We start from the raw sequence: 10,477 nt of genomic DNA on the forward strand, positions 1-10,477 counted from the left end.
CCTCTGTTTTCCTGTTCGAAATATGCGTTACTATGGAAATGTCATGCCACAGTATAGTGGCATTTACAAGTGAAGTGTAAAGAATTTTCAGAACATCTCGAAATGCACCAAGTCTATGGTTTAGGAATATAAACCCTAATGATGTGAGAGCATTCACGCCTTCAGACACTGTGTCATAAATATAAACACACCCGGAAATTCGGGACGGCAGAGAGGAGATAGCTGAGAACTTTACTAGGATTTACGTGTCCAGATTTTAAAAACGTGTATGAGAAATATTAAAAACATAAAACCGAACACACTACTTGAAAAGGACATCTGGAAAAAATGAATGACAGAATGCCAGCATTTACTTGTGAATACACACCTCTGGTAGAAGGACCAGAGGGCCTGGACACCCCAAGGAAACTTGGAAAAACCTTTGTCCTACTTCTGTGCTATAAATATGTTCCTTAAAAATTGCATATAAATCAACGGTTGGTAAATCATCTATGTATCAAACATAAGGTTGACTGCTGTTTTAAAGATACCTTCACAATGTACACATCAGTAAAGGCAATTATTACCAATGGAGTAATGGAAAAAAACTCACTGCACTGAGTGAAATTCAAGGTCCTTCATTAATTATCCTGGCTCCGCCACCAGCTGGATGTGCGATTCAAGAAAATCACTCAACCTCCCTGGGCCAATTTCCTCATCGAATCTGATTTGTGGTTCAATGGATTCCTCATCGAATTCCTCATCGAATCTGAGTTGTGATTCTGAATTTTCTCTTAGTAGGTTCCTAGAGCAAGGTATAGGGGTACTGGCCTCCAGCCTAACATCTAGTTTCTTCTGAGAGACAATACCTCACACTGAATCCTGGGGATGGTATAGCCAGCAGGCCACTTACCACTGTTTGTGTATTTTGTCTCCCTGTACCCCACTTTCTCATTCCTACAATCACCCTGTGTGTGATCATCCTAACTTTTTGCCCCAAATTCTGTGTAAAAGCTTGTTCCTTACAGTCGTCCTCTGGAAAAGACTGACAGTTGAAGGTGGGAGCCCATTCTCAGTGGTCTCTCCACCTCTGGCCCTGCCTCCATGCCACGAGGCCGGGCACAGCCTCAGGGCAAGGGCTGTACCCTCTGTGCCTACCACAGGCCCAGACCTGAAGAGGAAATTCAGTAAATGAATGGATGTTTCTGGAGGAGGAAGATGAGCCAGGGAAATGGGTCTGGTGAAGTACCTGAACCCCTAGGGGTGAACTTTTGGCTGCTATTTTCCAACATTCCTTGAGCCTTCCAAAATTTCCACAATGGGGCAGAAATATAAACATACCACAAGCATTAAACCCGCCTTTTCCTGGCTTTTTGTCAATGCCCTGGTATCCCATAAATAACGCAAACTTTGCCTGGCTCACCAGTACTGGGAATAGGGCATAGGGCACACAGCTTTAACAGAAACAGCCATTGTGGTCTGTGCATCTGTTTTACTTAAACAGCAATGTCACCCCCGCATTTGTCTTTGTGGACCTAACACCTGCCATCTAGCCCGAGGCAAAGACCCCTGCCAACTGGCTTCAGAAAAGGCCATTTATCAACAGTGTTTAGGCACCACCTTGATTAATCTGCCATACAGGAAGTACAAAACAAAACTGTAGGAATTATTTGTCTTCTTAAGCAAAAACAGGTTTAGGCCTTATTAACTGGCAAGAGCTAGAAGGCAGAGTCAGGATTTTTGCCGATTACTACCATGTTGTAGAGTAATTCAAGAGCCATTAGGAAGACTAAAGAAGCAAAGGAAGAGGTGCCTGGGTGGCTCGGTTGAGTGTCTGACTCTTGATTTCGGCTCAGGTCATGATCTCAGGGTCATGGGGTCAAGCCAAGTCGAGCCCACCACCCCCGCTCTGGTGCTGAGCCTGCTTAAGATTCTTCTCTCTCTCCCTCTACCCCTCTCCCTTGCTTGCACTCTCTTTCTTTCTAAAAACAAAAGCAAACAAAAAACAAAACAAATAAACAAAAAAAGGAAATCACTATCTACTTAGTACTACATGCCAAGTCTTGTGTTGGGCATCACCTACGTTATTTAATGTAAGCTTCACATCTAATCATCACTATCTAACATGCTATATTCTTGCTCTTAAATGTATGCTCAGAAGGAGGAACATTCTTTTGTCTCATTTATTGCTATATCTTTAGAGTCTAGGACAGTGTCAAATACACATAAGCAGTCAATAAATATTTGTTGAATGAACAAAACAAACAAGTCCATGAGATAAGTGTTATTATTCTCCTTTTACAGATGAGTAAACTAGAGTGCTCCAAGGGTGCAAATGAATTGCCCAAAGTCACGTGGTCTATTAAGGAGCCAGAACTAACACCCATGTTTCACTCTTCTGTTCTTTCTACAGACCAACACTTACACTTCGATATTAAAGAACTCTCTCAGCTTGGCAAATCCATAATTTACATGCCTATAGAAGATGTACGTACTCAACTGAAAGTTTGAAATTTTACTGAGATGTTTGGCATTTTAATGATAAACGTTTTGCTACAGCAACAATGGAGGACACATTTTCCCAACATAACACTCGCATTTATGGATAGGCATTAGCTACATCATTTCTCACTTTAAAATCCTGTAACACGATTACTCTGAAGACATAGATAAAAAGCACAGCAATTCCAGATCCCACCAAAATAACATTTGCAAACTTTAGTTTTGTAAGTTACAACATTACGATGACTCATGATATGCTGTGGGATTCCCAGTTTGGAATACCAAATATTTCCATGTGCATCCAGGTTGCTTGAGCATCCCAGTATGGGAGGAGGCAGGCTTGGCACATCAATAGGCATTTCTATCCTAAAAAAAATGATATGGAAGGCTCAAGGATTCTTCAGAGAATCAACTGCAATAAAATCCATCTTGAGAGTATTCACTTTGTATGAGAGAATGCGAGAATGAGGTTAATTTTGCTCAGGAGAGTATTCCATATCCTTTCCCATTGTCAGAACATACCTGATCCATTCGTGCTTTTACTTACCTAGGATTACATAACATGGTACCTTCTCATACCACTTTGCCTTTTTTGTAGGGATCCTGGTCACCTGCCTTTCCTCTCGGGCAGGCCCTTTTCCCTTCTGTCCCACTCTTGCTACCCGCAATGCAATGGCATACAGCCTCCGTATCCACCCAGACAGTTCATTATTCATGGACCAAACTAGCGGTTTGGCCTTCACTGTCTTCCATCGCCACCTTTTGGTGCTACTGTCTTATTCTGATAAAAGTAATCACATTTGGACAAATGTTGTTTAAAAGAGAAGAAATGGAAAATTAAAAAAAAAAATACTTATAACCCAACCACACAGAGTTGGCATACCCGTTCTGGTCATTTAAAAGACTGAGCCTGGGTGGCTCAATCAGTTAAGTGACTGGCTTCAACTCAGGTCATGATCTCACTGTTTGTGGGTTCGAGCCCTGAACTGGGGCTCCGTGCTGACAGTGCAGAGCCTGCTGGGGATTCTCTCTCTCTCTCCCTCTTTCTCTGCCACTCCCCGACTTGTGCTTTCTCTCTCTCTCTCTCAAAATAAATAAACTTTAAAAAAAAAGAGACAATTTTGGATTTATATATACTATTTTGTATAACACCCTTTTCACTTAATATAAGCATTTCGCCATGGTGTTTTAACTGTTCATAAATGTTAATTATAATGACTGCATAATAGTCTATTGTATGGTCATACTGTAATTTATTTAACCAATTTTCTACTGTTGGACTTCTGGGTTGTTAAGCATAAATTCTGCCCACATTTTAGACTATTTCTTTAGGACAGAGTCCCAGAAGTGGAATTAGAGGATCAGGAGATATAAACATTTTTAAAGCTCCTGATAGATACTGCCAAATTGCTTTTCAGAAAGCTGTTGCCAATTTACACTTCCAACACTGCCAGCGTGTTTTCCTACCAATACAGATCTGTCTAAAGGATAATAAAATCTAAGTGGAACATAGAGTCCTCAAAGTATTCACGCAGTTGGAGAGGCTTCACGACCGCAGCACAGAGACTTACGGCAAAGGTCATACCTATTTTCAGGTATGCAATTAACAATAAGTTAGTGTGGGCACATGGAAGAGAAGTTCTACCCGGGTGAAGAGTAATATAATTAGATTTTAGACTGTCAGATCTAAGGCCTGTGTCTGTTTTCTCCATTGCTGCACTTCAGCACACAGGACAGTGCCTGGGACATATAGTCGCTTGACAAAAATTTTTGGAATTAACACAGAACCTTCTTTCAGATGCAACTATTCAGCAGCTGTAGTATTTCGTCACTCCAGGATTCAAGAAAAACTTGACTTGCTGGATTAAATACCTTTGTAAACATCTGTTCAATCCTGAGATTCTATCTCAATTTTGGGAAACCAGTTTAAATAAAGGTGACACAATACGGCTCTCTTTGGGGGAAAAGCAAGTAAAACAAGGGTACACCCTTGGCCCCAGCGTGCGCTGAATCGTGAGTGTTGTCGCTTCCACAGTAGTCACTTTCATAGGTAAGAACATAAACTCATTCAAATGCTGCCCATGGTCAAGGCAATTTTGGAACCACCTTCAGCTCCTTGTTATCACTGGTTGCAACTTGGAACCATTTGCAGCATCGCCAAAATTGTTTCTGAGATACGATAAGGGCATAATATAGGTAGTAGTTTGTGTAATATCACTTTTAGTCAAAAACAGCATAGAACTTATTTTGTGAAACAGAATGTGGTTACGATAAACAGTCCATCATTCAGTTGTAGTTCACTCTCCTGGCATCATAAAGATTCCCTTCAATATTCTACAGTCTCCGTGCAGTAAGTGGTCAGACACTGGTGGATCAATATGGCGTTAACATTATCGATGGAAGAGGATCAGTCATCTGTCATTTTATATACACACTTTACATACATTGGACCAGGGGCAGGCAAACTATGGTCCATGGGCCAAGCCTGGCCCATCATCTGCTTTTCTGTGGTGTATAAGCTAAGAAGTCTAAAAATGGTTTTTTACATTTTTAAATGGTTGAACAAAATCAAAATAGTATTTTGTAACATGTGAAATTCAAATTACAGTATCCATAAAGTTTTATTAGGACACGGCTATGTTCACCTACTTCCGTATTAGCTATATCTGCTTTTGCAATAAAATGCTGAGCAGTTACAACACAGACTGGATGGCCCACAAATCCTAAGACATTTCCTTTACAGAAAAAGTTTTTGTTGACCCCTTTACGAGATCCAAGGGTTGTTGGAAGTATCGAAGTTCCCCACTATAGCTTTTTTATTTCTAGATATTAATACTGGAGAAGGGTGATGCAACTGTTAAGTGTTTGCAAGGATCTGATACGGCAGACTAGAGAAGAGAAATACACGAGGGTTGCCTTGGATAGTGTGTAAAGCCTGGTAAGATCTGAGAGGTCTGATCTAACCAAGAAGCAGTTGGAGAACACAGGGTTACATATACAGTTCCAGCAGCAAAGGAACCTCTTGTTAATTGAGCCACGTGAGACCCTGTGAGACCCAATCCCAAGGACCTAGAGGTGAAGTGGTCTGCAAATAGCAGGCTGGCTGAGCAGTGCATGTGACGTAGAGACAGTTCCCCAAGGGTATCGCCGTCCTTTACTAGATGGCCTCAAGTCATTTGGCACCCACATTTATCAAGGCATGTTCACTGGCAAATCTGAATTCTAAGAAATGGATTTGAAAGGAAGTCTCTGGAAAGCAGGTGCCAGGTACACATTCTTCCTAAATAATAACATTTCATTGAGGATTCAGAACCAGGGGCAGAATTCAGAACATTGCAGAACTATCCACATGTTTTTTAAAATCAAAGATTGGTGAATATTTAATTCTTTGGTTTTTTTTTTTTTTTTTCATTACCAGTGGGACAGGTGGAAGTAAAATAGTGTGGTGTGAGGGGCAGAGGAAGAATTAGATAAAATCACTGATGGGATGATCTGCCCTGGAAGGTGTCTATTCTCGTGGACTTCTAGTTGTGGAATGTAACATTCCGTGTGGATTTTGAACCAGAATGCGGATGGGGACGGAGATCAGCCTGAAAGCCAAAGAGATTCATTAAATGACTGTGTTGAGCTTGAGAATTACAGTCAAGGTTTGCAGATGGCCAGCTCTCCTCCTGATGTCCTACAGAGAGCCAGGCTTCATCTTCTATGTTTCCATGGAGCTTACCCAGAGAGGATGGGATTTGGATCTTCTATTTCTGAAAAACTTTCCTGACTCCTGAGCACCAGAGGTAACCAAATTTCCTCTTTAAGAAACCTGTTAACACTGGTTGGCTCTGGGGAGCAGAACCACTGGTGGCTAAGGGTGGGAGGGAGCTTTCTCTTCCTCCCTGTATGTCTCTTAGATAACACAAAAATAAGAACACATACCTCCATGTTGTCCCACCCTGCTTCTTGAGGATAGGAAAGCAACCTGGGGCCACTTTCCCCACTCAAGACTTTAGAGCTGAAGTGAAGAGCTGGAAGAGGGATCTAAAAATTAAGAGTTGTAATGGAAAATCTTGACCAGAAGGGGGAGAGATGTGATCCTGAACCAGAAAACAAAGCACCAGTGTAGCAGAGGAGAGAGAGCAAACTGGTAGAGAATAGACAGAGGTGTATAAGAAAAGCCAAGGACAAGAGCCTGGGGCACGATGTTGGGTAGATTCTTGAGACTACAGGATTAGCTCAGGAAGCCTGGGTGGGAAGGTGCAGTTCAGGGTTAAAATTTGTGTCGGCAATAAAACCGATTTGGTGGGTGGGCACATAAGGGATACTGTTTTATGAGAACTCTCCCGTCTGGGGATACTCTAGATCATGATCTGGCCTCAGGTTTAGCAACTCTGAGCAGCCACGTATAGATGGTTTGCTGTGGATGAGTGTTAGGGCAGAAATTTTACTTCCCCAAATCTGAGCTGTCTTAGGGTCTATTATCATTTCATTGAATATTTTCCGGGATGCCTTGCAAATGGGCAATGGGCCCCAGTAGTACCGTAGTTCGACCTGACTAGAACTCAGCACAAGAGCTAAAGTAAAACATTAAGTCCTTTTCCTTATAGCTACTTGTAACAATTTGAATTCACACTCTTGATTACCTGCTTCCAGTAGCTGTGTCCAAACCCTGTCTGGGCCACCATTGCTTGTGGCACCCTATGCTCCAGCATGGTCTTGGTCCAGCATCTTTGGAAGGCTCACGCCAGCCCTGTTTACAGGACAGGAATGAGTCCAGAAATAAGTTCTCTCAGCTTGGAGATGTTGCCTAGAGATACTGTTGTAGGATCCTGGCCCTGGCCGAGGAGCATCCAATTCTCCAATAATTACCACTGAACCTAGCAAGGATTAATGAGGTTCAGCCCCAAAGTTGCAACAGCCAGGTACGGGGCCTTTGTTCCAGAAGTGCAGTGTTCCTGGTGGCAAGTGCTTGTGGGGAACCCAGAACCTCTTCTGATGTGGAAGACGTCACATGACGTCCTGAAACAGAAAGTCTACAAATCGCTAAGTAGGTAGAAGTCTATGAGCTGTTGTTTGGTTTAAGATTTTTCTTGCACAAGATCTTTTATTTGTTGCATAAGGTGTAGGTTTAAGGGTGCCTCAAAACTGACAGGTGTTAGTTGGGAACATGCCATTTTTTGAAGGGGACAGAGATAGTGAAAGAACAGAACTAAAAATAACTGTGTTGAATAATTAAGTGCCGGGCTTCTCTCAACCAATATGCTTTACTAATCTACTAGTTCAATAATAGGAGCTTTGCATGTGAAAACCCTTGGGAAAAACAGACATTGGCTATTCCTGTGAAATGCTGTTTCTAACCACTTTCCACTGCATCTCCATCAGGCATTTCTGAGATGTCTCCAGTCTATGTGGTATTACTTGGAATCCACTTGGGAAAAGTTCCACTGCATAAATCCTGGCAGAGAGGCAGAAAGAGATAAAGGAGTTCGGACTTGCAGAGAATGCTTTTTTTTTTGGCATTGGGGGGGGGGTGGTCTGATGGAAAAATTAGATAATCAAATAAGTGAATTATTATAAACCTAGCCACAGACTCAGGGGAAGCAATTTATAAAATAATGGCATAGCTGGGGCAGAGGAAGGGAAGCAAATTATCCCAAATTGTTCATCTTCTGCAACACTATTATCTTCCTCCAGACTTTGCTATTTCAGCCAAGAGCGCCATCATTTTCATACTGATGCAGGTTTGAAGCCTCATGCTGTTTCACCTGCTTGGGAAGCTTCCCCTAATTTCCTAGCCTCCTGTCTCACCCTTCCTTATGGATCCAGTTCAGGAATCATCTCATCTGGAAGTCCACCCACCTTGTGGTGACCGTGTTTTATAACTTCACACTTTCAATGCCCAGGAGTGTTTTTAAAACTGCACGTGCTCAAAAAACACCCGACAGTGTTGGTATTAGTTATAGCTGTGTGGGAATCAGCACATGAGCAGCAGACGTCCTTAATTCAAGGTCTAGAGTATCCTCTTGTCTTCTTCCTCACACATCACAGCCTGGGCCTGAGTCTCCTCACTTATATTTTCTAGGACCAAATCCTCCTTTTCCAGCAGAGGAGTTACCCAAACGAATGGGGGTGCGAAGCATGGGACTAATGAAACAAATCCAGCTCTTCTGTGAGAGACAGGTCTGTGAGATTAGTATGGGTGGCCAACCTCTCAATACTGAGGGGTTCCTACTGAGTCATTTGGGCTGGATATGCCCTTAGCATTGCTCACTAGGTCGGCGTGCCACAGCCTTCTGTACCATACCTCAGGCCCTGCCTGGGAAGCAGGCTGGAACTGTAGGCCTTCTTTTGGGGTCCTCCCAGAAGAATATGCCTTCCTGGGGACAGAAAGACTCCAGGGGGTCCTGTTCCCACCTTTCAATGGTATGAACCCCTGAGGCAGGATGTTGAGAACACGGGAACAGGATAGCCACAAGCTAAGGTCTGGGCAGCAAGGAGATCCAAACTCGTTAAGCAAAAGAATTCAAGAACAAACAAGTACCAGCAGTCAACAGCCAGCAGTTCTTCAAAACTGGAGGATGGCCCAGCAGTCCAGCAAGAGTAACTGGGAGGGCTGTGACATGGGGGAAGGAATGGTAAAGACTGAAAATGGAGGGGCAGCAAAGGAAGGTGCCCAACTGTGAGGCAGCTTTCTACCTCAGGCTCGGCCACCTCACATTCCTTTCACCATGGTGTGAACCAGTCCTGAGCTGCTCTGGTGGGAAGGCTTGTTGATGATGAAGCATGCAGAAGCTGGCTGGCAGGGAAGTGGTTCTGGGGATGAGATACAGGCAGAGGTATCTCCCCGCCAGCTTCACACTGGAGATGAGTCCATGTTTCAGAACTTGTTATCTTTTTCCTTACACACGAGCTATTTTTCCTAGTTTCCCTTGAAAGATCAGACCGAAAGTCAAGTTTCCCAGGCTGAGGTTCATCCTTCAAAATACCCGAGAGGACTTTTGCAGAAACTTTTCTCATATTCAAGTTTTCTTTCAGAATGAGTCTAACAGTTTCTTTATCTAAATTTAACTCTTCGGCCATCATCCTCACTGTCAACCGCCTGTTTGAACAAACCAAGTCCTTGACCTTCTGAATATTTTCATCCGTCCGGTGGGTGACTGGACGGCCACTTCGGGCGTCATCTCGAACGTCTTCCCGCCCTTCTTTAAACCTTTTGTGCCAGTCGAAAACTCTGGCCCTGGACATGACTTCATCCCCATAAGCTTCTTTTAAAAGGTGGTGGGTCTCACTTGCAGACTTGTTCAATTTGACGCAAAATTTGATACTAATCCTTTGTTCTAGATAGCGGTCACTCATTCTGGCACTTAACACAGGAACGTTAAGACCACGACTGTAAGGGAAGACAGAGAAACCAATCTCTATAGGGCTGCAAGTGGAATCATGTCGCTATTAATGCTCCTCCAGAAGCCTCACCAGGGAGGAGTAATTGCTTTTCTGAGTTTTTCCCCCTCAGCTTCCGGGTCGAGGCTGGGGAGGCCTGTCCTGAGAAGCTAACCTGGCCCGAGGGCCAAAGAGAAGCTGTAAAGCTGGGGAAAATGAAATCTACACGTCTCCGTCCAACTTGTGCACGTAGATCTGCCAAGAGCGTGCCAATCAGTCAGCAAGGTCTTCCCGATTCTGCGGCCCTTAAGAGTGTATGGCGATTTCTGCAATAGAGGCCTAAGTGGTGGCAACGGAAGCAAGCAAGGAGAGATGCACCGGCGATACGACGTGCAAGCTCGCCCCAGATCTGCAAAAACCCGCGCAAGCCAAACCTACCGAAAGTGCCGGGGGCTCGCCTGCTCTAGAGTCCCGGGAGACACGCCCGCATGCGCATTACTCTCTCCTCGCGGGGTAGGTTGTGCGCAGGCGCACTGCGGCAGCCCGCGCCAGGCCTCGCCTCCGCCGCGCCACACCCCGGCCGGCGCGCTTCTTTGCGCGTGCCCGCCTGCGGAGAAGTCGGCGGAAA

General features: G+C 44.0%; 1 protein-coding gene and 1 long non-coding RNA gene across 3 annotated transcripts; both read right to left on the minus strand.

Annotated features, from left to right (window-relative positions):
* Positions 1 to 2,479: 2,479 nt before the first annotated feature.
* Positions 2,480 to 10,357, minus strand: GVQW3 (GVQW motif containing 3). Of its 2 annotated transcripts, none has more exons than XM_058690358.1 (2): positions 7,113 to 10,357; positions 2,480 to 2,847 (listed from the first exon to the last, which is right to left on the minus strand). In XM_058690358.1, the coding sequence occupies exon 1, from the start codon at positions 9,823 to 9,825 to the stop codon at positions 9,193 to 9,195; it is 633 nt and encodes a 210-aa protein (XP_058546341.1). In that variant the 5' UTR covers positions 9,826 to 10,357; the 3' UTR covers positions 2,480 to 2,847; positions 7,113 to 9,192. The 2 variants fall into 2 exon arrangements, with proteins under 2 accessions (XP_058546341.1, XP_058546340.1); XM_058690357.1 differs by having other exon boundaries at positions 2,480 to 6,071.
* On the minus strand, positions 2,480 to 10,360 carry LOC131488456 (uncharacterized). The gene is made up of 2 exons (XR_009250213.1): positions 10,288 to 10,360; positions 2,480 to 7,924 (listed from the first exon to the last, which is right to left on the minus strand). It is a non-coding gene; the product is annotated as an uncharacterized LOC131488456 (long non-coding RNA).
* Positions 10,361 to 10,477: the final 117 nt, after the last annotated feature.

The sequence above is a fragment of the Neofelis nebulosa genome, chromosome 10 (genome assembly GCF_028018385.1).
Source record: "Neofelis nebulosa isolate mNeoNeb1 chromosome 10, mNeoNeb1.pri, whole genome shotgun sequence".
NCBI classification, from domain to species: Eukaryota; Metazoa; Chordata; class Mammalia; order Carnivora; family Felidae; genus Neofelis; species Neofelis nebulosa.

Coding starts and splice junctions, on each gene's coding strand:
- GVQW3 (XM_058690358.1), bottom strand. CDS start 9,825: ATGAGTGACCGCTATCTAGAACAAAGGATTAGTATCAAATTTTGCGTC.